General features: G+C 48.3%; 9 protein-coding genes across 9 annotated transcripts; 4 read left to right on the forward strand and 5 right to left on the reverse strand.

Moving 5' to 3' along the window:
* Positions 1–66: 66 nt before the first annotated feature.
* On the forward strand, positions 67–4,600 carry I302_105515 (uncharacterized protein; the record flags this gene model as incomplete). Its single annotated transcript, XM_019195372.1, has 7 exons — positions 67–906; positions 1,016–1,156; positions 1,240–1,572; positions 1,694–2,027; positions 2,087–2,646; positions 2,705–4,342; positions 4,472–4,600. 7 exons carry the CDS (start codon positions 67–69, stop codon positions 4,598–4,600), a joined length of 3,975 nt encoding a protein of 1,324 aa, XP_019043085.1.
* Positions 4,601–4,986: 386 nt separating this feature from the next.
* Positions 4,987–7,782, reverse strand: I302_105516 (uncharacterized protein; the record flags this gene model as incomplete). The annotated part of the gene is made up of 14 exons (XM_019195373.1): positions 4,987–5,018; positions 5,073–5,190; positions 5,274–5,321; positions 5,445–5,675; positions 5,775–5,871; positions 5,990–6,044; positions 6,104–6,165; positions 6,253–6,482; positions 6,579–6,604; positions 6,666–6,832; positions 6,895–6,966; positions 7,027–7,167; positions 7,224–7,295; positions 7,364–7,782. The coding sequence occupies 14 exons, from the start codon at positions 7,780–7,782 to the stop codon at positions 4,987–4,989; spliced, it is 1,770 nt and encodes a 589-aa protein (XP_019043086.1).
* Positions 7,783–8,617: 835 nt separating this feature from the next.
* On the forward strand, positions 8,618–10,023 carry I302_105517 (uncharacterized protein; the record flags this gene model as incomplete). Its single annotated transcript, XM_019195374.1, has 8 exons — positions 8,618–8,717; positions 8,776–8,832; positions 8,890–8,976; positions 9,030–9,076; positions 9,139–9,213; positions 9,275–9,330; positions 9,388–9,642; positions 9,747–10,023. 8 exons carry the CDS (start codon positions 8,618–8,620, stop codon positions 10,021–10,023), a joined length of 954 nt encoding a protein of 317 aa, XP_019043087.1.
* Positions 10,024–10,580: 557 nt separating this feature from the next.
* On the reverse strand, positions 10,581–13,065 carry I302_105518 (uncharacterized protein; the record flags this gene model as incomplete). Its single annotated transcript, XM_019195375.1, has 8 exons — positions 10,581–10,844; positions 10,915–11,563; positions 11,694–11,736; positions 11,804–11,878; positions 11,996–12,167; positions 12,315–12,511; positions 12,585–12,677; positions 12,771–13,065. The coding sequence occupies 8 exons, from the start codon at positions 13,063–13,065 to the stop codon at positions 10,581–10,583; spliced, it is 1,788 nt and encodes a 595-aa protein (XP_019043088.1).
* Positions 13,066–14,629: 1,564 nt separating this feature from the next.
* On the reverse strand, positions 14,630–17,037 carry I302_105519 (uncharacterized protein; the record flags this gene model as incomplete). Its single annotated transcript, XM_019195376.1, has 11 exons — positions 14,630–14,774; positions 14,840–14,981; positions 15,035–15,101; positions 15,159–15,289; positions 15,344–15,460; positions 15,514–15,908; positions 15,967–16,167; positions 16,219–16,315; positions 16,378–16,585; positions 16,649–16,968; positions 17,034–17,037. 11 exons carry the CDS (start codon positions 17,035–17,037, stop codon positions 14,630–14,632), a joined length of 1,827 nt encoding a protein of 608 aa, XP_019043089.1.
* A 710-nt stretch (positions 17,038–17,747) lies between these two features.
* Positions 17,748–18,890, forward strand: I302_105520 (uncharacterized protein; the record flags this gene model as incomplete). The annotated part of the gene is made up of 2 exons (XM_019195377.1): positions 17,748–18,110; positions 18,171–18,890. The coding sequence occupies 2 exons, from the start codon at positions 17,748–17,750 to the stop codon at positions 18,888–18,890; spliced, it is 1,083 nt and encodes a 360-aa protein (XP_019043090.1).
* Positions 18,891–18,938: 48 nt separating this feature from the next.
* Positions 18,939–20,218, reverse strand: I302_105521 (uncharacterized protein; the record flags this gene model as incomplete). The annotated part of the gene is made up of 3 exons (XM_019195378.1): positions 18,939–19,285; positions 19,343–19,790; positions 19,847–20,218. 3 exons carry the CDS (start codon positions 20,216–20,218, stop codon positions 18,939–18,941), a joined length of 1,167 nt encoding a protein of 388 aa, XP_019043091.1.
* Positions 20,219–22,802: 2,584 nt separating this feature from the next.
* On the forward strand, positions 22,803–23,554 carry I302_105522 (uncharacterized protein; the record flags this gene model as incomplete). The annotated part of the gene is made up of 3 exons (XM_019195380.1): positions 22,803–22,977; positions 23,021–23,302; positions 23,391–23,554. 3 exons carry the CDS (start codon positions 22,803–22,805, stop codon positions 23,552–23,554), a joined length of 621 nt encoding a protein of 206 aa, XP_019043093.1.
* A 529-nt stretch (positions 23,555–24,083) lies between these two features.
* I302_105523 (uncharacterized protein) lies at positions 24,084–26,065 on the reverse strand (the record flags this gene model as incomplete). Its single annotated transcript, XM_065870100.1, has 8 exons — positions 24,084–24,136; positions 24,201–24,437; positions 24,493–24,823; positions 24,890–25,412; positions 25,462–25,634; positions 25,692–25,728; positions 25,796–25,881; positions 25,925–26,065. 8 exons carry the CDS (start codon positions 26,063–26,065, stop codon positions 24,084–24,086), a joined length of 1,581 nt encoding a protein of 526 aa, XP_065726172.1.
* Between the last annotated feature and the right edge of the window lie 355 nt (positions 26,066–26,420).

Raw genomic sequence — 26,420 nt, forward strand, 5'->3', positions numbered from 1 at the left:
TCACGTTCATCATCACTCATCCCGAGGCAGTAACCCTTGTTGACCAAGCATACTCCACCATACACAATGTCGGATCAAACCCCGACAGGGAACGAGAAGCCTTCTACCATACCCACAACAGACGAGAACAAAAAACAAGAAATACCTGATGAACCCGGTTCCAAGACTGATCAACTACCCGAGGCAACCCCCTCTCCCTCTCAGCCTGACCAACCAGTAACTCAATCAGAAATAGTCACCTCACCCCCGCCTATAACACCCACAACCCCTGCATCAGCCCCTCCAATAGCCTCGTCATCAACGCTAGCAGCTCCCACACCTTTAAGCCAACCTTCACCATCACCAGCCAAACGACGTCCCAAACCACCCACCAAAGGAATCCTCAAACCACCTCCCCCACCTGCCAAACCCACATTAGGCAACAGGCTCAGAGACATAGTGGGGGGAGCAGTCAATACGGCTGTAGGGACCACTTCGAGGTTATTCGATGCTAATGAAGAGATACCCAATGGGACGTCAGCAGGTCCAAGCACGAGCTCAAGCTCAGGGAGCGACAAGGGACCAAGCTCGGCGAATCTCCAGACTACCTCTTCTGCTCCTGGCGGGACACTGGCATCGATATCTGGACGATTAGCTGGACTGGGACTTAGTAGATTCGTCCCTTCCCCCACGGCGTTACAGGGTAGAGAAGGTTCGCCTATCCCTTCGAGGAGTATATCATTACCCGAGACTGGATCTCCAATGATGATTCATGGTCAGGGAGGTAACGTGATGTTATCGGAGAAGAGCAGACAGAAACAACCTCTGAAGAGAGCTACGTTTGTACTGCCAAGTCTGAGTATAACGTACCCTATCAGCTCACAGGGAGAACCGTGGTCCGCAAAGGTCATAGAGGATAGGAAGAGGGTGAGTGCTATCCATACTTCACATTTGTGAATGGAGGCATTTGTCACTGTCTTTTCAGCTCACTGTTCATTAACCAACACGACCAGAGCTGATATATCCATTTGGTCAGATCGAATCAAATCATAGATCATTACTCTCATCAAGCTGCGGTCCGCAGTACTGGACCTCGCAGCGGCTGGTGACGCTATATGAAAGTGCATGTAGAGGGAGGGAAGAGAGGCCAAGGGTGGGGATCGTAAGAGCGTTGGAGGTGGGTAATCCACTTATCCTCAAAGACTGCCCGTATTCAAATCAGACATGAATGACTAATGTGTAATTTCGACGACTCTACAGACGATCCCACCACCACCCAAGATCCGACATATCCACCTAACTCTCCGCCCAATAGACCACACCACCATCGGCAATACCCTCCCACCGGGCAGCCCGAACACCCTAGACACACCTTTCACGCGATACTCAGCTGAATCTTTCGCCGACGTGCTATCAGCAGAATGGGGTTTGATGGAACTGAAGTTAGAAAGTGGTCTGATAGAGACTGAGGATAGCTTGAAACCTATTCTGCATGCGCTTTTGATCTCGGGGACGTTACCGAATCTCAGTTTGGCAGGGAATAAGAAGATCAAAGTCGGGGGTTGGAGGTTGTTGGCTGTCTTTTTGAAGAGGGTGAGTCTCTCTGATTTGCGTGATCATTCGCTCGTTTGGCGATCCGGTCTCTCCTTTGCCGTTCACCATCAACATTGATTGTACAACGGGACGAGGCTGATTGACGAAGCGACTCACCTAGGCCCGCTCACTTCGCTATATCGACTTATCAGACACGACATGGGACAAGAAAGGTATAGAGTACCTAGTACAAGCCCTGACTCCCACACAGATTAAAGCAGCGCCAGATCCAGGTGTATCGCCGGATCCATCAAGTCAACATGAGCCACAGCAATTAAGTCATAGTGACACAGACCAACCAAACGATATCCAGAATGTTTTAATCGACGCCTACGGCAGTTTTATACCGCCTGCTCCGCTGTTGAAGGAGAATGATCAGAGTAGTACGCCAGCCGCGGTGCAGACGTTGCGTTTAGATGGATGTGGTCTGAGAGCGAATGTCATGGAGACGTTGGGTGAGTAACGCAATGTCACTTGTCCGGTAAATCAGTAACTGATGATTTCCGTGTTATAGCCCAAGGAGTTCGAAACTCAGATCTCAAGAACATATCTCTCCGCCGAAACAGGATAGGACCTCTCGGTGCAGTCGCTCTCGCACTGATGATCCGAGATTACCCAGACTCAGCTCTCACCATGTCATCGTTATCACCTGGCCTGTCCTCATCTTCTGCTACTCAATCTCCTTTACTCCTCCCTGCCGACGCCACACCCTCTACGCCAACTCCATTACCTTATTCCGCTAGGATACGGAAACCGCAACCTGCTTTACCGGATGACGAGAGGGACCTACCTCCCATACCTTTAGTAGTATCGTCTGCTACGGGAGGTATCACCTCTCGCACGGTACCGGAAGGATACAAACCGCCTCCACCACCTAAAAATCCGCTGGTCATGCCATCTGGGGGAAACTCGGTTATGCAGGATGCTGGTAACTTCACTGGTCCCGACGGTAAGACTTCAAGTGCCGAACTCGGAGGAGCAAGTATGGCTTTGCAGCGGAGTGTGAGGGCGTTGGACGGGGTGGAGAGGATCGGAAGGCTGTTGACGCTGGATCTCAAGTCGAACGAGATCAAGGTGAGTTGGGGAGTTTATCTTGACTTTGGCGTTAGACTAAAAATGATTTTACTTATAGAACGGTGTCACCTACATCGCACAAGTACTCAAACGAAATCGTACGCTCAAAGTGCTCAACCTAAGCGATAATCGAATAGAACCCTCCGGATTAGTCGCATTGGCAGAAGCACTGAAGTATAACTCGACGCTCGAAACGCTAGACCTCAGTTCGAACCCATGTTGTGGACCAACTCTTGAGGGGATCGCATCGCTCAGAACCACATTCACAGTCAACACCTCCCTCAAGCGGTTGTTCCTGTCAGACACGGGACTCACTACCGAGGGGGCAATATCTCTAGCTGAATTCCTACCCGAATCCAAATCACTCTTACATCTCGACCTCACCGAAAACCCGCTCATCGAAACCGCCGGTATACTGGCGATCTCGGTCGGTCTAAAATCCAACAAATTGATCAGATGCCTAGATCTCAGTGTGAAATCGAATAACAACGACTTGGCCGAACTCAGTCAAAACATCTTACAGCTCTGTATACGCAATACCGAGATTGCTGCTGAGTCGATCGATACTTCAGCTAAAGCGAAAGGGCAGAAACATAAACAAGGAGTGATATGGGAACCCATCAAGAAATCCACCCTGGTGAAACAGATCAAAGAGCTAGATGAGTTGGAGAAAGAAAGAAAGAGATTGGAAATCATGCAATCGCCTCAGGGACAAGCTAGGGAGTACGTCTATACCCTCAAACCACAGCGGATCTTGGGTATAACCGAGGAGGTCGTGAGAGATTTATATAAATGGTTTAGTGCTGCGCAGGTGTACAACTCCGCTAGGAATCGGAACGGCTGGGCCTGGGAACCTGATCAGTTGCCTGGGGAGGAATACGCGGTACTGTACGAACGTGCCAAAGCCCTCAAGGAGAGGGTGATCGAACAGATCCAAGAGCCATCTATCAATCCTGAGGGAGTAGACCTAGAGAGACTCTTAGCGCTCAACGATGAACTAGAAACGATCGTGAGGGATGGGAGAAACTTCAACCCGCCTCCAAGGTTATTACTACCTTCTCAGATCATACCGACTTATGAACAGTCCCCTTCCTCCTTACCCCAACGATCCAATTCGACCAGTTCGCCGGCGAACAGGCTGTACCCTAATCATCAACACCCAAGACGACATATGAGAATAAGTTCCACGGAGATATCCAGTCCGAATTTTTCGATTGGCGATTCGGATAATGATTCTGATCCTGAGGAGATTGATGAGAAGTCATTTACGTCGAATAACGCTACTCCGACCAAGTCCACCACGTCATCGTCAAATAGGAATCTCACGCCGAACAGGCTGAATAATAATTCGGGATTGGGATTCGGTTCGGTAGATCATACTGTTCCTTCTACCAAGCCAGATGAGGTAGAAGAAGGGTTATTGGAGAAACAGGAGAACGAAGCCTCCCCTTCTACCGGACTCTTACCTGTCAATCAGCAGGGCGAAGGAGATGCAGAAGACTTCCTGAATGATCTGACGTCACCCACGGAGAAAGCTAGTAGAGCGTGGGTGGAGGAGGAAGGTGAGATTTTCAGAAAAGGACATCAATTGGGAGTTGGTGTAGATGTGGATGATGAGGAGGATGAGGGTAGGACAGGAGGGATGGGATTGGGGGAGGAGATGGAGGGTGTGAGTGGGGAGGAACTTAGGAAGGAGGTGAGTAGAGTAACTCTTCATCTACCGCCCGTTTCGCGTACCTCCACGACCTTGATAGCGATCAGCCTGAATCTTAGCTATCATAAATCTGCTAGACCCAAAGAGCTAACTCATCTGTTTCCCGTATAGATACTCGAAACCCCCGTGGCCCGAAATGCAGCTCGGAGGGTCATCCCTGTAGAAGAAGGTGATGGCGAGGGTGTAGGCGAGCTTGATGAAGGAGAAGGGGAAGGGGAAGAAAGGAAAGAAGTGAATTGAAATATATAGTTGTAAATAATGGACTCTCTCTTCCTTTCTCCGGGTATTCACCTTGAATTCTTGGAGTCATTCTTCTTGCTTTGCTTAACGAACTTGACGAATTATTGGGTAGTCTCAGTATCATCTGAAATTGCATGCATGCATCTTGAACCACAAGCGCCAAACAAGAATCAAACATTCATATTCATTCGATTCATTCCATTTCATTTTGTTTCATTCTGATCAGCTAAAGGCATATGACAAGCGAGCAGAAGCAAAATACACATTCAGCATATCAACCTTTCCTTTCCTTTCCTTTCCTTGATTGAACTGTACAATTCTCGCCATTCTCCCACAACTCCTCTCCCGAGCACATGCAAGGATCATCGATAACACGAGATTCCCGATCACGCGACAAAGTGAAGTTCCGTATCGATCGCTACGAGTGAATCACAAATCAGCCAGAACCACTTAAGACCCGCAGGTAACTCACGATGACAAGCTGAGAGTTGGGGTTTCTGAGTATACCTCCCCTTCATTTCTTCCCTGATACTAGTCAAGAGTTGCTGATAGCTTTGGTTCGGGTATTTGGTCAAGGCGGCGATGAAGGCCTATAGCACAGAGGGGCATAAGCAGAGATGACAAACATCATATCTTTCTACTTGTTCTTATGTGAGAGAAGAGTACCACTCACATAGGACATCGCTCCTGTGGCTTTACCTTCCTCTTGAGTATCTGCGCTCTGTCTCCGCCCAAAAGTCAGCGGTCTACTCTGCTGTTCTCATTTTGCGCCTCCCCTTCCATGGCTCGAAGAGACGTAGTAAGATCTGATATTGTACAGGTAGCAAGAAGCTGAACCACTCACAGTCTGATCATCCTTACATCCCGCCCATTGAATCACATCCGCCGGACTAGTCTTAGTCTTCTTAGTCTTCTCGTGCGACTTCTTAGCATCGAACACGTCCTTGGCAGCGCCAAAGAGGTTCGCCATGATACCTCCCGTATCACCTCTTAGCACGTCCATTCCCGCACCGAGTAATCCCTCTTTAGCTTCGGATAGGAGGTCGGGCTCTTTGATAGTGCCTTCGGTGGAGTACTGCGAGATACAAGCGCCAAGACAATGAGCTCGGAATCGCGGACGACTGCCACATGCGAAGGACAGTGCTTTAACGGTTTTCCGCTGATATCAACATACCACATAGGGCAGATCCATGACCGTACCGGAATGGCAGGAATCGAAGATCGCAGTGAGTCTACATCCCGCAGGAAGAGGCTTGACGACGATCTCGTGGCTGATATGATTTGTAAGATACCACATCAAAATTGGCGAACAGGGATAGACAAGCTTACACTGTCACAATAAAGTAAAGGTTAGTTAATGTTTCATTCGATCGGAACCCTTAACATAACTCACTATCATCGTCAATGATCAATCCGGCAGTCTCGTGATCGAGTGGACAGATAGCTAATGTAACGGATGAATTAGTAGTGAAGACTTGTCAGTACAGCAGAGTAAAGACTCACCCTCATCATCGTCATCGCCTTCATCCCCATCGAGATCTTCAGCTTGGGTACCATGTCCGGAGCTGTGTCCAACCATCATACATCGTCAGCAAGATTACAAGGGATTAAGAGCTCCGAACACGGGTCTCTCCGTATGATGCTACACTTACTAATGCAAGAACAACGCATCGTCCCTCTGGGCACCTTCAACCAGCCACCTCATCCCCTTGAGGATGTTCTCTCTGGTAGGTAAAGTTCTCGGGTCATTGGTATCATCAGTGAGCATGACGATATCAGCTGGTCTGTAGCCAAACCTCTCGCAGATGAATTTTTGTACGTTGTGAGCGTCGTTGATGCAGCCTGCTAGTTCGCCAGAGGTGCCGAAGTAGTTGATGCCGATCTGAGCGACACAACAGTGTCAGTATGAAGTAAAGCAGGATATGTTGTCGTGGTCGACATTTTTGACAAGGGTAGATGTCGCATCAGAAAGACTCACGAGCAACGCTTTTCTGGTACCGCTACCTGTATATCAAGTTCAATCATGAGCGAGTGCATTGCTATCTCGTGCAGTGGTCTTACTTACATCTCGAGTATTCGAAGAAGGCTTGGGCGACCTCTCCAGTCTGCGGGTCGGTGAAAGTAGGACCGTAATGTTGTTGATGAGGTTGACCATCGTCTCCACCTCGGTACTGGTTACCGTAAGGTGGTTGAGGGCCTTGGTATTGTTGTTGAGGTATATACCCTGCTCCGCTGCATTGATGGTGGGACTGCAGTCAATACTTGGTAATTGATCGAGGGAGAGAGCAACTCACGTGGGGTAGTAGTCTTGAGGAGGTGGACCAGGGGGAGGGACATAGTTGAATTGATCGCCACCTTGACGATATCTATATCATGCATACAATCAGCGCGAGATCAAATACGATCCGCGATATGGATGTACTCACCCGCCACCCTGATTGTAGGTCTGGTCATATCCGCCATATTGCTGGGGAGCACCGTAAGCACCGTGTTTTTGGGGTTGTTGACAATACCCGCTGTACTGTTGAGCAGGCTGGTATTGGCCCGAGTCTTGACCACCGAGGTTCCTACCAATGTCACTGTGAGTCAAAGATGTCACTTGTTCAAGAACGACCATACTCACATAGCACCAAAAGAGCCCTCCATGCCAGATGATTGGTGATAACCTTGTTGATACTCGCCACCTGACCCATGACTACATTATACATCCACGTCAGCTCACACTGAAACGTTGCCATTGTTCAAGATCGAATAGGTACCCACGCATAGCCAGCAGATCTCTCATCGTCACCTTCCTCCTTGTTCTTTTTCTTCTCCCTGTGCTCCTTGATCTTCTTGAATATGGACGTCACTCCATCTTTGATCTTCTTATTTTTCTCTTTATCATGAGAATCAGAATGAGATCCGTGTCCATGACTACCACCATGTCCATAACCACCCGCTACACCCCCACCATCCCCTTCCGACGCCTCTCTGTATTCCTCTGAGCCAGAGCCAGAATGATGGGATCCCAAGTCGGATGAATGATGGCCTTGATTATCGTCAGATCCTATATCTGACTCCGAGCTTGCGCTTGATGAGGATGATGGCTCACTCTCACTTTCACTTTGATGGTCCTCCTCTTCTGATTGTTGTTCCTCGTATGACTCTTCGTATGATTCTTCGTATTCGTCTGATGACATGGTGTAGTGAGAATGTGATTGACTAGGTATTGATGAGAGGTATGAGTATATGAGTATGAGAATGAGTCTGATGGGATGAAGAGAGATGAAGAATGGAATGATGATGATTACAGTAGTGGTTTATATACAACAAGTTACACGTATCCCCTACGGTGGTGATGTCAGTCTCATGTCATGCATGGTCCGTGCAGGTTCACACACGGTCAGTGCGGTCATTACAGTATACACAGTCAAACACAGTCAATCATCCTTTGGGCAACACACACACACACTATGTAGTCAACGACATGCCAGCAAGTCGTAGACACCGTCCAGACTCATCTTGGATTCAACTCATCGTCAAGCGAAGGGGAACAGCGGCATGGCTAATGGTGGCTAGGCAGTAACGGCAATCTCGGTAATAAGAGCTCTTGAGCGGTCGGATCAGACCTGCTCAAAGATGAAGATGCTAGATGAGACGAGGGAGTCAAAGGGTAGAGTGAACAGTGTGATGCTGATGGTCGTTTGTCCGTGTGTGTTGCGATTAGTGATTTTAATTAGAATTCAGAATCGGCTTGATTAGCGAAATCAAATTATGGTCAGCTTTCATCACAAGTTGATTACGATTTCGCCCTGAATTTGAATTGATCGACATAGCAGGTAGAGGGCATTACGTCATCCGGGTCATGTGTGGAGTATGAGCGATACCGTCTTGGTCGTACTTATCAACAGTGACAACCCCCATCTCATCTTCTCATCTTGCTATCACTATTATCGACCACAATATCTTGAAAGCGTTATCGAGAATAGCTATCCTACTACATCCCACTGTCCCTCTCACAACACAGTAGTCATCATGTCAAGCTACGATGCAGCTCCCGACGAAATCATTACCCCTTCTCAATTCAGGGAGTCGATGAAGTTGGTCAGGCTTCAGATCGCTATTCCCATATCGGGTGAGTCATACCACATCGTCTGATGGGTACCCCAGCTTACAATGTATGATGTGTTAAGTCCTCGTGGCGATGGGAGCGAATATCGTTTGTGCTCTAGCCATCAAACCTGGATTGTGTGAGTTCATCAATTGACGAACGAGAGGTGCGCGTCCTGACAATCTCGCCTGATCAGCCGGTATCAACGCCTTGTTCCCTACTCTTTTATCGCCAAATGCAACTATGGTGGGGATCTACTGGGCCTTGTTGTATCTTCTACAAGGTAAGTTGAGAAAGTTGACCGGACGTTGGCGACCTTGACCTGATTATCTACAGTCGGATTCTGCTTGGTCCTCTTGTTGGTGAGAAAGGATGTCACCAAGGTTAGTGGACGCTTTTCCTAATTGGACCGCGATCATGCTGATTAAGCTCCGTGAATAATCAGGAAACTCTCATCCACGGTGTCGGACTTCGATTCGCAATCTCAAACTGGCTGCAAGCTACCTGGGCGGTATTCTTCGTACGTTACTCACTGCACAATTTCAGGTGTTGTCCGATACTAACACTTATTTCTCATGTAGACCCTTCAATTCTTCTGGGGAGCAGAGGTAGTGCTCATCATCAACGTGATCTTGCTGTGCGTGTTTGTCTCGTTTCAATTGTGAATGTGCTGTACTGACGTCCTCCCTCGCAGCCTCTCCATCCACCTGACCCTGCTTTACTACCCCGTAACCCTGAAAAGACCCATCGACGCGATCTTCATCCACGCACCCATGACAATGTTCCTCGCCATCCTCTTCGAGCTAGATTGGATGCATAACGGATTCGTAGCTTTGGGATGGTTCATCAAGGAGGAAACTGCGAGGGAGAAGTACACTTGGCAAGCTGTCGGCGCTGTTGCTGCAGTCAACGTCATTGCGGCGATCTGGGCGGGTGTGAAGAGGTTATAGTGAGTTACATTTCCACTTGAGACAGTTGCTGCAAGGCTGCATTGACTGTCCCTCGTGATTTCCAATCTGGCCATTTTGCTGACGAGTGCCTTCAATGATATAGCCTCCTCACCACTGCAAGCGTCTACCTCCTGTTCACCTTACTATTCTCCTCACCCCGATCCAATCCTACTCTACCTACTACTGCTCTGCCCAAACCCACTCCTCTACTCGTCACACTTATCATCTGCCTAGTGCTCCACCCTATCGCTTTGGTCGCGGGAGTAGCCTGGCAAAGAACTAGAGAAAGAGAAGGCAGGATCAGGTTGGAAGAGGAGGTGGAGCGGGCCGAGGAGATTGAGAGGGAGGCTGATAGGGAAGCTAGAATAAGGGGAGAGTAGGTGTCACGTGGTTGGTGGATAAGTACTCTGAAATGTTTCTACAATACACGATGTATGCTTGGTACTGGTCGGGCTATGACTGCTAATGTGAACGCCTCGCTAGACATGGACGAGATTGAGAATGACCTAGTCTACCAAGATCATGCCCAAAGTGCCGAAGAGGTTAGACGAACATTGTTGTAAGCCCGTCAAGCTCTGATAAGATCAAAGTACGATTTCCCACCGTATGGTCACTGTACACAAGGGGGTGAATGACGTTAGGTGTATATGAATGGTTGGTTGATATTCTATCATGCTCTTTGTACAGTACACACGATGTCTGCTTGAGACGGGTGGCATCCTGACTAACTAAGCATTTCCTCACAGTTTGCAAACTGAAGATGCTTCGCTGACTATTTTCATGACACTTCACTATATCAAAATCAACCGTACAATTCGCGTCATTCTCATATATTGCCCCTTCCAGCCCATCCTCCTCCTTGCCCATCTTCCGCCGAACCCCGCCCGCCCGCCCGCCTCCCTCCCTCTCTCTCTGTGTGCTCAGCTCGAAACTTCGGTTAATTAGAGAACAACATCCTGTAAATCCTGATGTAAAGCGGAGCAGCAGCTCTCTCAGCTCTGTACGCCCGCATGTCCTCTACGGTCAACCACGACTTCCTACCGGTATCCAGATCGATCTCATGTGCTTTTCTGGGTAAAGTTCGTTTCCATAGGTACCCAATCACGTAGAAACCAATCATGATGGGTGCGGCCAAGTATGAGAGGAAGAAAGATTCAGCCCTTTCGCCTGCTGACTCGACACCTCCAATTGGGAAGAGACCCTAATTTGTCCCAGTCGATCAGTCACCAATGCACAGGGCAGCATTTCAAGAAGCTAGAGGATGGACTCACGATGTAGAACTGAGCAATGAGAATGATGACGATCAACGCTGCTCCGAGCCATGATCCGTAGGCACCCCCGATAGCTTTGAAAGGCAATTCCTCGACCGAGTGACCCTGCACTTTCCATGCCTTCCTAAATCGAATGTGGGTAACACAGATAGACAACCAAGTAATCAATGTCGATAATCCACTTAATGCGACAAGCCAGTCGAAGACCTCTCCGCCAACGTCGGCACAATTGATATAAGCTATAGGGGCGAACACAAGGATAGCAACAAGTGACCAGAGGGGTCTACCGGATTTATCGACGTAGGTGAATATCTTGGGCGCATAGCCTGTCTCAGCGAGGGCAGTGAGAGTTCGAGATCCGGCGTAGACGCAGGAGAGACCGATGGATAGGACGGAAATGCAAATGGTAAGGTTGATGAGGTGGTTGAGACCCCTGATTCGGGCCCGGTCCATCAAGATAACGAATGGGGAAATGTCGGAACCACTACCGTTGTACAGGTCTGGATCGTCCGATCGGATGGTAAGACCCACGATCGTGAGAGAGGTGATATAGATGAGGGTGATTCGCCAGAAGGTGTTCTTGACGGCCGATGGCATGGTTTTCCGAGGGTTGGGGGTTTCAGTGGCGGCTAGACCGACAAGCTCGGTACTGTGGCGAATCAACAACCAAAGTCAATCGTCAACCCTCTCCTTTCGCTCCCAGCAATCTTTCATGGTGAAGACTCTTCAGATGCTGGGGAGAGTGATGTAGTACTGAGAATTGAGAATATACCACTCACCCAGCGAAAGAGAACGCAGCAGTGACAAATACCGCGCAGACACCTAAAATGGTCGGGGTTAGCCTAAAACTTCGACCTTCATCTCTGACGCCAATGAGAAGAAGACCAACCTTTGAACCCATTGGGAAATGCGCCCGGAGCTTCATGCCATAATCTTGCACCTTGGTAAGTGTCGAAGTCCCCGCCTTGAGTTTGAGAGAAGATCGTCAGCGAAAGAAAAAGAATTCGAGAACTTTTTTTTTTTTTTTTTTTTTTTTTTTTGTTTTCTCCGGTTTTACGTTCCCCCAGAAGTGATCACTCACCGGCAGGACCACCACCACAGATACAGACTATACCGATGATGATGTACAGGATTACCACAAGCAATTTCAAGCAAGATGACCAGAATTCTTCTTCAGCGTATCCCAAAGTACCAAAAGCGGAGGCGATCAGGATGACAATCATAAATATGGTTATCCACGCAGCTAGGGGAACCTATATCAATCGAACATCAGTGATGCGATGAGATGGGAGTTAGAGAAGAAAGGCAAGATACCTTGTCGGTCTAATTCATTGAAGGGAGAAGTTTGGTAAGCCTGTTGTTCGTTTGCCCTTGTAGTCACTGAAATCTCTTGAGCTCACCCAATATTGCACGGTAGAACCAGCGACAGTGATTTCCAGCGGTAACACAACAGCCCATTGCAAGACGTAATTCCAACCCATCGCGAACGCAAAGGCAGGGTCGAGCATTCGAGAAGCGAGAGTATAGAAACCACCGGAGACGGGATAGATAATTGCCATTTCACCGAGAGCCTGGGTGACGTTGATGAGCATGACACCTAGGAGGTAAAAACAATAACGTCATCTTTTAGGCTTCTTCCGAAGGATTGATCTCACACGTTCTGAACTTACCCATTATGATCCAGGCTAGCAAGATTCCTGCCGGTCCACCATTGCCTAAAGCACTACCTGAACCGACGAAAAGACCAGTACCGATTGAACCGCCTAAAGAAGGAGAAAATTCAAATTAGCTTTCTTCGATGATGCCTCTTTCTGAAATTCTTCCTGTTTTCGCTAGAAATCTCCACTGTAACTCACCAACAGCAATCATCTGCAAATGCCTAGGCTTCATCTTTTGTTGAAGTAACGGATTATCATGTTGCAAGTATTCAGGCGGGATATCACCATGAGAGACCAAGCCCCTAGTTGTTCCCGGAGCTCTCTTGAACGATTCGAAGTTGAATCCCAATCTGGTCAGGAACTTCTCCTTGCTTGGATCATAATAGACATCCTGGGCGGGATCGACGTATACAGTTGGGTGAGGAGTACCATCTCCGACCTTCTTCTCTACGTCGTTGTAGTGGTTATGAGCACTCATGCCTTCTTGTGCCATCTTGTGGTGTTGGCGATGTACTCCGATTTGATCGATACGTTACGATGCACAGATCAATGTCTTGGAGAAATAGGAAGAAAAAAAAGTGGGGCAGTGTGAAGAAATGCCCCCTGTTTATATGTCTACTGGTTATCCCTTATCATGGGTAAAGTGGATCGTCGTGTGATCTAGAGTGACCTCACTGTGAATAGGCGGATCGTCTGTGTATGACATCGGATGAAATCGTCAGAGACTTTCAGTTCCAAAGCCATCTTCTCCAACAGGTGTTATCTTCTCTGATTCTCATTGGTCGGCAGAGGTGATCGCCAAGAAAGCATAGGTTACGTTACCACAAGCGGAGTCGGCAGTCCGCAAGAGGGGGATAAACGAAAAGTAAAACATTGACTTCGTTATCTCTTCTCTACTACCGGTCCCGTCACAGACGTTTTTCCCTCGAAAGACTAGTCTAAAACCATGAGCTAGTTCGCCAGAAGGGGTAATGAGGAAAGGGCAGTTCCATGGGGTTCTCCTTCACCAACCCACAAGAGAACGTCCCACGCCTGCGGCGGGATCACCAATTGAGATATTCAGAGGTCAAGCTTATCACTACTGCGGTACAGTACCGTGAACGAATCGCTCAATCAAACCATGACACCATGTGGAGCCGTGTGCTTGGCACAAACATAAAAAAAAAACGGAGAACGAAACGAGAACAAAAACAGGGTTACTAACAAGATAAGGTGTTTCTCCAGCGGCAATGTAATGGGAAAATGACATCACACATGGATCACCAATTTACGCTTAAACCAAGTTTGATATTACGCCACCACAGACCGGCTAGAGATAAGAGGGCGAAAGATAAGCAACCGAGGTGAGGTGACTTGGACACCCCTCACAGAAAGTAGGTCTGAATGTGAACGTGAATGTGAGATCGTGGTGCGTACGAATGTTTATAACACCCAGTGCATATGGAACTCACCAAGAAAGTAGGAGACCAAGACAAACCCAAGCAATCTTATGCAAAACCATCTCGTTATTCCAAGCAAGGAGGTGATTAGGCAAACTCCGGAATATACGGATCACGATCCAACCAGAACACAAACATCACTTGATCGGAGTAAGCGCCAAGATAATGCACCACACGATCTTTTTAGATCTGCCAAGCATATCAACGGCGATGAATTCACCTACGACATGCTCCATCCCCTCTGCTCGGTTATTGAGTAACGCCGTGTCCGAGAGACTGTACTTGGTCCCGCTCGGACCTCTTTTTGACCAGATGACATGGCTTCCACGTGGCGAGTGATAATGGTCGACCAAATGTATAATCCGATTTATGACACGTCGTTTTGGATATACCCAAGGTTATCATCTACAACCGCAAGACGATAGGTTAAATGCAAACCGAAAACACTAAAACTACAGACCAAGATACAGCAGAACAAACAGTACTCGAATCATTCCAATCAATACTAATCGATGTTCAAATCTTCTCACTCTGATGCCCTTCCATATATCTACAACCACTCGAACCACCATCTGACCTTCAAAACACAACGTTCATGAGACAGCCCAAAGCAACATTCTACACCTTCCCTTTAGTCCTCTCAATCTCCTCCGCAGTCATATCCATCCTATGCAAATTAGTCTCCTTCGCAGCATTATCGAGATCCCTGAAGAACACAAAGTTCAATGCAGATGCAGCCAAATTCGCAACACCCACGCCGACGCTGTGACCGAGATTTATCAGTATATGACCCCCGAGGTACAATACGATAGATGAGGTGTTACTCACAATACCCAGGTCAGGTTCGGGTCCTTGAATGCTGGAGTACAACCCAGGACGATGGCCTTGGAGATGGCGCTGGTGAAGAAGACGCAGGCGATGATAGTACCTTTCATTCGTGGTGGAGTCATCGTGTAGGCCATTTCGTAACCTACTCAAACTTATCAGTGAGAACTCGGCCTAGAATAAGATGGATGTACTCACAAGAGACACTGATGAATATACCTCCCAAGGGCTGAAGGATGAATGGGATAGCCACGAGCCAAGCGGACTGTGTGGCGAAGGTCAGTCATAATCATGCAGAGCAAAAGATCGAAGGCGGACTTACTAAAGGTGACACTCCCGTCCCAACGTCACATTCCGTAGCTTGATAACCACAAGGACTAGTCTCGTAAACCTGCCATTGCAGGATTGCTGCGACAGCATTCAAGATTGCACCGATCAAGAATCCAACCGAGACTGATTTCACCCCGATGATCAGCTTAAGTCTCTATCCGTTGTAAGAGTACTTACTTCTTCTGATATAACCATAGTTGATACCCATCCTTCGCAACATCGGATAAAGGACATAGTTGTACACTGGAATGGCACACACGGTGGTAATAGGGTTGAAGTTGTTGAGCAAATCATCTAAAACATCATGGTCAGCATCAACCTTTCGCAATCTTTTGGACTAGGCTCACTTGGTAGTCCATTTGTAGTCATCGACCCAGCCATATTCGTCAGGATTGTGTTAGTTCCGCCGTCCGCAAGGTACCATGCAGGAAGGAAAACGAAGACCCGTAATGCCTTGAGAGTAGCTTTGACCTCATCTACAAACTGATCATCCCAGCTGAAATAGCCCGGCTTATGTTTGGCGGCAAGATCTTCATACTCTCCGTTCGCTCGAAGGTTGCTTGGCTTCACGCTCTCCCAAGCTTCATCAGTGCCCTTGAAACCTTTACTGCGCTTGAGGACCTGGCCAATGACCTTGAAAGCGTCCCCGACGGACGAGCCGGATGGTGGATATTGTGTAATTCGAGATCGGACCCAAAGCAAGGATATCGGTTGGAGTATGAAACAGATACCGGGTAACATGCTACAGCCAAAGTCAATTGATGTTGACGTGCGAGATTGTAGGATATGGTCAAACCTACAATGAAAGCCAGAAACCGATCCTCTTTTCTGTGTACGACGTTGCAATGGAGAAGAAGGCACCGGCATTTCCAAATAGGTAGTAAAGCAGGAGCATTCGTTCGACAGTGACACCAGGATCTTCGATGACTCTTTCCCCTGAAGCTAACAATTTGACGGTCTGTCGCTTGACTGTCGATTGATCCGCGATGAGCGGAGCCACACTAGAGAGTTCCTGATATCAGCTTGATGTTCTCGTGATCGAGGAAACTCACCTAGGTTTGATGAAGCCAGAACCGATTGCTAGACCAATCACACCGATGATGAACGGTACGATGGCGTGACCCCCAGTGATAACACTTGGGATTGAAGCTGAGAAGAGTCGTCAGCGTGGCCAACTACTCCTTCAATGCTGAGAGAGAACTCAGACTCACCAATAACCAATAACATGTGAGATGCAAAACCAACAATGATTCCTACCCAGAGACCGCGATATCTTCCTAATTTGACATCCGCAAGATATCCACCTAAAAGTGGGGTACAGAAAACCAAGAACTGGAACATGACAGTGAGTGCAGTAGCGGTCTGAAGTCCCATTCCCAGTGCACCCGCAGATTGTTGAGTTCCTGATGGGGGAGCACCCTGAAACCGAGAATCACCACTCAGCTACACGATCAGGCGATAAAATGTCCATTTCTCACTCACCGCTCCATTCCCACCTTCAGGCAATGGTCTCTGGATGAAATTCTGAAATACACCTGTCACACCGTAATACGAAGCGTAGTTTGCAGCCTCGACAAAGCACAAGGCGTACCCCGCGGCATTCACCTTCCCAGGGACTTTACGGAGGGTGGCCTTCTCTTCTTCTGTTGGCGCATCATCCTCTGCCACTTCGTTGGTACCGACCAGGACATCATGACTGGTATCTTTGGTGTCAACAGCTTTGTCTGGCTGATCCGTGAGGACGTGATTGGCATCTTCACCTGTGAGAGCGAAGTCTCGAACGAGCTGGGAGTCGTTGGCAGCTGCAAAGGCAGGCCACTCAGTCAATTAAGTCTCGAGATATAGATGAACGCTCAGCAACACTTACCCATGAGGAATCAATTGTATATTATTGGTTGAGAGGAAAGAGACGATGAAAAGCGGATGCGCCAGGCGAGGGGGGAGAAAGGTGTATATAAGTCAAGCGGACGAGGGGGACAGCTCTGCCCGCTGTAGCTCGGGCGACCCTCTATCTCCTGCTTATCGTCTTCCTCCACTTCTGCTATCATGACACACATGTCCTGTGAACAATACATGTCTTATCAGCAGCATATAATGAAGGATCACCCGTCGCTTCAGAATCTCGGTCCTCGAATCCGTGATTCTAGGTGGAGGCAGGCCTCAACGGACCGGTGAGAACGAGCCAACATTTCGTTGTTCATTGGCTGCTCGGGATTCTGTCCGTCTCATGGCGGCTACTAGCCGCAGGATCTATCTTCCCGGATAGATTCCCATGAATGTTTAGATTGCAGAGTCGCCAAAAATAGCCTTAAGACTGTGATTGTCGGTCAAAAGTCCACCTTTAGATCAGGTTGAACGATGATAAAGTTTAGTCCATCGGATCTGGCCGAACGGAGTTGCGCGATGGGTGCTCATTCCATCTTCATCCATATGTATGATTAGACCAAATCGTACGCTCGGCATTGCACAGGCCGAGGCGGTAAATGCATGCAATGCTTAGCGACCTCTCGACATCGAATATAAAGTCGCTTATCTCTGAAGAACCTCGAGGTTCAATCTCTGTTTTCCTCATCTACCCGCAATGGCTCACTTGACCTCGCATCACACTCTGCCCGCCTTTCCGGAAGGGCTGAAGACTGCTCCCCTCGTATCAGTCTCCTTCGCAAAATTACAAAACAACGATGAGGGATCCTCGGCAGACTTCTTCCAAGCATGCAAGGAGCTGGGTTTCTTCTACCTCGACTTTGTGGGATCACAACTCGGCGAGACGATCATATCGGAGGCTGAGGAGTTGAACAAGGTCCAAAAGGAATTCTTCGCTTTACCTAATGAGGTCAAGGATGTTTATGGTCGACCCCACCTTCATCCCTTCTATGCATATCGGTATACCGAGACTGAGGGTGAAGATGAAAATGGTGCGCCGCTACGAAACGCAAATTACAATGTGAGTGTGGTCAATCCAACATAAACCCTTATATCCACCAAAACTGACCATGTGTTGCAGCTTCGGAAAGACGATATACTGGGCCAATGCGAGCGTCTAGCATGTCACCCCTTGATTTTCCAATACCAAGACCTCTTCGAGCGATATGTTCGACACTGCCGAGCAGCCGTGGACGTACTTCTGGAACACCTCAACAAGCATTTACAACTCCCTCCAGGCACTCTCGCCAACCTGCACAGAATCCACGAACGATCAGGCGATCACGTCCGATTCACCCAGAACCATCCTGGGGCTTTTAACGAGGAACGCGCCCGTATGGCCGAGCACACCGATTTCGGATCCCTCACCATTTTGTTCAACTGGCTCGGGGGCTTACAAGTCCGTCTACCAGAGAACGACGAGTGGGTTTACGTCAATCCTGTTCCGGGATCATGTATTGTCAATCTGGGAGATGCGATGGTCAAGTTCACTGCTGGGATACTTCGATCGAATATCCATAGAGTGGTGCCTGCGCCCAGTACGCAGGCTCACCTCATGAGGAATAGTCTGGTCTTCTTTACGAGACCGGAGGACAAGGTGATTCTCAAAAGGTTGAAGGGGGGAATCATCGATGCTCAACCTCAATCGAACCAACCTGAACCTGAAATGACAAGTCACGAGTGGATCATACTCAAGGGGACTGGAAGGCTACCAGGGGTGTTCACTTCAAAGGGATTTGAGGGGAAGGCTCGCAATCCTGTGGCTCAAGCCCCTCCTGTGGCAGTTAGTATCCCAGCGTAATTGTTAATTGTATATACCTCCACTATCTCCATGCATAGATTGTATCTACTAAGCACTAGCATATACAGACAAGGCATTAGGTCCACCACAGTTCTGTTTCTTGTTTCCAGGGCAGGTCATGGAACATTGAGTACTGTATTTGCTCAAGCTAGCTCCGTTGGAGAACGAGTTACCACAGTAACATTCTCGTCCGTACTCGACAGCTGCGTAGGTGAACCCAGAGGTTTTGCAGAAAGCGGTACAGGTATCGACGGTCATGCTGTCCGAGGTAGTAGAGGCTCCGGTCAAGGCTCGACCGGAGACCTCTTGGATACAAGCTTGTTTGGTGTACCCGTTCGAGGAGCTAGCGGAGGGGGCGAGAGATGGGTTGGTGTAGACTTGAAGGACGTTGGCACCTGGGTTGCATGTCAAGGTGAGCCTTGAGTCTGAGGAGAAGATGCGCAATCACTCACCACCGCAGTTCTCGCCTGGACCACCAGAGCAAGGCATGTTACAAGTCGTAGCAGTTTCTCCAGCCCCGTTTCTGAAGGCGTTATCACAGTAACATTCTCCTCCGTATTCGAGACCGGCCATCGAGTAACCCTTGTTCTTACAGTAGTTGATGCAAGTGGCAGTGTTGAGAGCAGGAGTGGAGTATGACCATCCGTCGAGAGCTCTACCGGTTTTGCCCTCTTTGAAACATCCGGTGGAGCTCCATCCAGTGGGGAGAGTAACACTGGTGGAGGTGTAGTCGGCCGACAAGCTGGCAGCGTTGGACTTGGTGGATACGTAGAGGGAGAGTGCACCTGAACCACCGCAGGTTCTGCCTGAATCACCATTACAGGGCATGTTGCAGGTACTCTTGGAGGAGAGAGATGCGCCATTTCCAAGAACATTACCGCAGTAACATTCACCGGAGTACTAAAACGGATCATCAGTAACGTTCCTCCTCGATAGACGTATGAGGCGAGACTCACCTCCAAGCCAGCAAGAGGCATGTTGTAGTTGTCACAATAAGCTAGACACTTCTCAACCGTCATTGAAGAGGATGAGAAACTGGTCCAGGTGAGAGCTCGGCCGGAGGTACCTTCAGCGACACAGGAGGAAGCAGACCATCCGGAAGGAATAACCCAGGCAGAGACTGAGGGAGATGGAGCTGAGGAGGCCGATGAGACGGTGGAGCTAGCAACCACGGAGGAAGAGGCAGAGGCGGAGGCGGAGGCAGAAGCAGAGGCAGAGGCGGCAGAGGCAGAGGCAGAGGTAGAGGCAGAAACCACAGGAGCGGCTGCTACTGATCTAATGCATGCCAAAGCAGCGAGGATGGGGGTAAGGGAATAGATAGAAAGCATTTTGAGGATTGTCGAAAAGAAGAGATGATGACAGGAGGTCGGGAAGGAGGATTGGTCGATGAGGACGCGAAGGTATGAATGGGAGATGGGGATAGCAGGTATTCGGGATGAAGTGAGGTGGGGAAAAGAGCACGAAAATGTCTGGCAATGTTCACCTTTATATATGCATCTATTTTCAAATTTCTGATGCATGTGCATACCTTTCTCGATCATCAACGCTCAATTCATCAACGCCATGTTCTGTACCTTTTTCGGGATGGCGATCACGGACCGGGTGAAGCGCACGGATATTCTCCGAATATGGTTATTTCGCTATGAAGACGCCAGCGGAATTTACGTGATCTCAGGCGCACATGTTAATATGTCTCAAGTGATGATCGATTTTGCCAAAAGCAAAACCGATGTACTGAAAGGTCATGGTGGTACAGTAGCACCGATGGCTAGATGGCTTTGAGCTTTTCACGGCTTCACGTAACACCGGCAATTGATCAACTTTAGAAGACGTCTCTTACCGCCGACAGCGTTATCAAACAATCAGACAGAGCTTTCGAGACCGTTTATAGCCTAGCCTGTCAATCAGTACTCGCGTAGCTACTCCGGAGGAACGGAATGTGATTGCTCCGCAAGCGACGAAACGGATTGCCGCTAGCCCCCTAGAGTGTCAATATGCCAATGCAGATGTCAGCACTAATGAACATGATTTGCATGTGTGGTGATGGCATATCGTAGACGTTTATTCCAGACCGATAGGTAAATATACAGGATCAATAATTTTCCGAAAATTCGATAGGAATGGATTTGACTTGTTTGAGTGGCAATTATATAATCGAAGATTTAGGACCTGAGTGATTGCATATAGAAAAGGTTTACCGCCAAAAGAGCAACCAACTGTTCTTGTATGCACGAGATATATGGAGAAAGCGGTCATGAACATATGATTCAAGTCGCATCGAAGTATCGAAAGAAGTCTATATCGAAATTCCCTAGTATGTGACAGTCCAGGTGAAGAACGGAATTTTGACGATTAACTGTCTTTGCTGAACATCTTGTGCTGGGTTTCGGGCTGGAGGCAGGACACCGGCAGCCATCAATTCGTGGAGAAGCTCCTCGGGCATCTATCAGGGCTTTTCTCAGCTACCGCACGCAGGATCGGTAGAGTCAGAAAGAGAGAACACGACTCACATTTCCATTGATCAATCGTTTATCCCTACATTCCCCACACAACGGACCTCTGCCGTTTCTCATCTCGGAGCACCTCACATTCTCTTTCTCGCAGTCTACACACTCATGGAGCTGGTCTAGATCCGAAGATATAAGCTCAAGTTCGGAAGGATGATACATGGCAAGCTCACCTAATCGGTCATGGAAGCATCCCGAAAGGTCGACCAACACCTCGACTTGGCCTCGGGTATTGTCAATGTGGAGACAAAAATCCACAAAAGATCCATAAGCATCCTTGGTCCTGTCGTATCGTCGATTGAGATATTTGAGACGTACTGGTGCTGTCAGTGCAGGGTGACTTGAGAGACGTTGACGCAGGCGTAAACTTACTGTACGTATTTATTCATCTGCTTAAGGCTAATATCGGGAAAATTGAATTGCCCTACATCATAGCCTTGGTCTGTGTCGAGGTCTTGAGGTAAGTTATAATATCGTTTGCAACCGCGGAAAGAGTAAATATGATACGCTGACAATTCATAGGTAGTCACTCACCTTGGCGCCGCAGCTAAAATGTATACTCCTTCTTTGATGTGCTTGATACTGTACATATCTCCATGATTGGCAGGGGAAGAAGGGGTCATAATTATCTGTTGAAAAGATCAGTTGAGAAAAGTGAGCTGATGTGAGGTGAGGTGGGTGATCGATTTCGGTGCTGCTGGTGTCAAACACTTAGGAAGATGGATCGGTGATAGCCAGAAGGTTATCAGATATGTTAGGAGATGTGGGTGTCGATGTAAATTTGGATAGTGAATGAGAGAGGTAGCAAGTGAGAAAACGATTCGAGCATGGTCGAGTATACATATATATATATATATATATACATATATAATGCACAGTAAATGAAAAGTAAACTTGATTTATTTGATTAATTGCAAAGTCAAAGGAACTCCCTTTAGAGTGGTGTTATGCGCACAAGCCCACGTTTGATATTATACAGTACCACATATTGATCACATACAAAAGAATCAAAGGTCAGTGCGCATTGGATGGATGGAATGACTAATCATTCTAATACTGATGCTGATGCTGATGGCTGTGTCTCACTCTCTCTCAAACCACCGTGGAAGCAAAGGATCAGAATATATATATATATATATACATATATATATATATACATGTTAGGATGAGTCATCTCTTGGCATCAACCGCAACCAAACACACTAAACGAAACAGAATATCAGCTAAACTACTACTACTATATATACAACGTACATGTATATGTAATATATTAACGCTGACTCGTTCACTTCACCACCATCAACTACACCCCATTCATCTGTATCTCATATCTCGACTCTACCTTCAACGTAGTCATACTATCGCATATCATTCGTTTTCATTCGACAACCCACATCCACACAGCATGAATCCACCACCCCCTAATCCACCTACTACCGCCAAACCCAAGACCATCAAGGCGAATGCCAAAAAATTCAAAAAGAGAGAGGCGAAACGTCAGGCCGCTGCTGAGGCTGCCGCTCAAGCTACTCATCAACTTCCGAGTCACTCTTCCGCTGCTGGACCCCCCAAATCAATCTGTGGCAACGGCGACTACGACTCAAATGGCGACCGATATACCAGCTGCAAGTACCGGCGCTGGTCCGTCCAGGGTTGCAACTGCTTCTCCTCCAGGCGGATTCGCAGCTACACTTCCTGCTGCTGGTCCTTCGGTCCCTATTCAATCCAATCTGACCACTACTACCGCTAACTCCAGAACCCGCAGGAAGAACAAGAGGCAATTCGGAAAGAGAGAGGCAAAGCGTCAGGCTGCTGCTGCCGCTGCTGCTGCTGGTTCATCTATCCCTGGTCAACCTACTCCCGCCACGGCTACCGCCATTCAGGATACATCCCCTTCAGTCTCCAGTGAGTGATCTCAAAACCTAATAGATACCCACGCCACTCGAATATCGCACATCTGAGCTGACGTGATCAAATTTTTATAACCTTGCAGCTCAACCTCCTGCCCCTTCCCAACCTCGTCAATTCCCTTCGTATCCCATAACCAGACCAACCTTCCATCCTTGGGTACCGCCCAACCCCAATCACAGACCTTCTCTCGTTCCTGGATCATTGGACATGCTTCCCATTAAACTTGGAAGAAGGCAAAGCTGGTGATGAGGTGAGACACTCTACACTATCGGTTTTTCATGTCATTCAGATTGCAAAGCTGATATTCCTTATTGTGACTCAGGATACTCAGAAGGAGAGTTCAGTCGATGGAGTAGGGGCGACAAGGGGATGATGGACATCGAAGATGGATTTGTGACGATGAAAAGCTCGTAGAGTATCATGGGTACTGTACGTCTCTAGATGATTGGAAGGGCGTGAGTGATGGTCTCGGCTAGGAAGCGAGGAAAGATAAAAAGTGACAAGGAGAAGTACAATAGGAGATACTGTGAATAGTAGATGAGGATTGGTCGAGTAATATGTACACAATCATTGAATGATCAGTAGTACATGGTTGTTTGATTGATTGATTTGGTCGATCAAAGTCAGAGGACCCCTCCTTCCCTCCTTCCCTCCTACAATACATATACATACGCCTATGACAGTTCGCTTCGATATACAGTAGATCTCCCTTCATAGTTCGCACCCTATTCCTTCCCGGTTCTGTGAGTTAGGTGGAGTATCACCTGACCCTCAACTAATAGACATAAGTAAACTCGTTATTCTTGAAATCAGTCAGATCTTTGAGAGCTATCAAAGACGTTCCAATCAGCGATAGATCCTCTGTCGCAGTACTGATCGTGAGATTCCTCACCATTCTCCCCAAGCCCCTCGCCTTGACCATAAGTCTCGTATTTGTTCAACATCGAAGTATCCCGAATCTTTGCGGGCTTACCAACAGCCACACGTTGCCTCTCTCGCTGTTTGTTGAGGAGGTAGAGCGCGACGAAGCACAAGGCATTACAACCCATCATAGCTGAGAAGACACCCAGTGTAGCTCGTAGACCAGGAAGGTATCGAGGTGAATCTCGGGAGTTGAACAATAGCGGTCCTGGCACAAACAAATTCAGCCATCGCAGATCCTTTCAACAACAGGAGCCACTCACCTGCAATACTTCCAATGGCATTGAAGCCGTTGTACACCGATAGGATAGCACTCTTCTTGGTTTGCCCTGCTGTGTTGGCCACCATCCAACTGACGATGATGGGATTACCACTCCAGATGAAAGATAGGCAGTAGTACGCGCCGAGTGCCATGTGCAATTGACGCTCCTGACCGATATTGGCTTGATAGAGCAATGCCACACCTAGTAACACGGGGGTCATCATCGCTGCTAGGATGATACCTTTCTGCTTGAATCGTTGGGTCAAGTACGATCCAAGCCAGATGGTAAGAAATTGCAATGCTCCGAAGGGAGCGTTAAGCAGAGATGCGGTCTGAGACATCCTGTGAATCAGCATAAACTCCCTTCAATTGGCGAAATGAAGAGAGCGTGAACTCACCTCCTTGGTAAAGCCCATATCTTTCAGTAAGGTAGGGCCGAAGGCAGTAGCGACGGTTGCTCCGAAGTTGACACAAAGTGATAATCCACCAAAGAGGTACGTTTTGGGATCATACAAGACTTCCCAAATATGAGCCCATTTGAACTCCCTCGTACCCGTTCCAGTCTGGTTCGCACGGACTCGTTCGATGGCCATGGCCTTCTCATGGGAGTTTAGGAACTTGGCTTGTTGAATGTCCGCTTCGAGGAAGTACCACACCACAGGCGCTGAAAGCACTGTGATTGCCCCAACGACGATGAAGATGATTCTCCATGACTCGAGCTTTTCTGAATGGATTTTACCGAAACCAAAGGAGATGACAGCTGCGATTATCTGCCCCAAACCGACTGTACTGTACCATGCGGCGACCCGAATAGGCTGTTCAGAACGTCTGTACCAATGTGCTGTGATGACTGAGAACAGAGGCAGACATCCCGCCTCGAATAAACCCAGGAAAAATCGAGCTGCCGCTAAACCACCAAGACTGAGGCGTGTATCAGCACTTATCTTAGCTCTGGAATAAGCAGACTTGCTTGTGCGACGCAGCCATGCATGCTTGAGCGGTACCCCATCCGACGATCAATGCCGGCATGAGTATCTTGGCTGGGACTTTCACGATTAGATAGGTGCTGAATGGCATCCATGCTGCTTGAGCCACATTGTTCATGGTTGATGCCAATGAATAGTCCGTTCCTTGGAGGCCGAGCTGTGACCGGGTCAAGTCAATACGTTATTGAACATGGTGGAGAGACATGTTACTGACTGATGCGCTCATCCCATATACATTGCCATAACCGAAGCTACGGTCCAAACGGTCAGCCACGCACCGCTGCTGTCGAAAGTGTACGAAGCCATCAACCAGCTCACACAAACTTGTCCAGGATTTGCAATAGATAACACCAAGTCAAGACCGGCAGCACCCTCTTGTCGATCATCCTTCGTAGACGAGCGTTCTTTGTGCCATGGTTAGCCGATTTCACTACCTAGGCCACTTACATCTTCCTCAGTGACCTCGATGACCTCGGTGGCTACGGCGTCAATAGGTTTCCTGAGATCCTCCGCATCCTCTATCATCTCGATAGAAGGCTTGCGCTCGAGGTCGAGCGTTCCTTGTTTGGTATCGGTTTGGCTTGTCATGATCTCGCTTGGCCCGTAGTATGGTATGCTATGGATGACATCCTTCAAGGGGCAATCGCGCGAGCCTCACTTTATAGCTTCTACTGGACAAGAGATCCACTTGGATTGTACTATATGGCTAGTACTCATGGGCGATAAGATCGACCGGCCCGCTGGGGGAAGGGAGGTGGAGTCCCACATGACCTGAGGCATCTCCATCTCGGTCCGGGGCATTAGTCTGCTTCTGATCGGCCATCATGGTCGACTCATCGAAGTATGGGAGCAAGGGAGATCACCCGTCAAATGCAGGATTATGTGGGAAAGAAAGAAATGGAAATAAGCGTATCACAAAATACAAAGTTGCCGAGGTGGATGT

This window comes from Kwoniella bestiolae, chromosome 3 (genome assembly GCF_000512585.2).
Source record: "Kwoniella bestiolae CBS 10118 chromosome 3, complete sequence".
In the NCBI taxonomy this organism is placed as follows: Eukaryota; Fungi; Basidiomycota; class Tremellomycetes; order Tremellales; family Cryptococcaceae; genus Kwoniella; species Kwoniella bestiolae.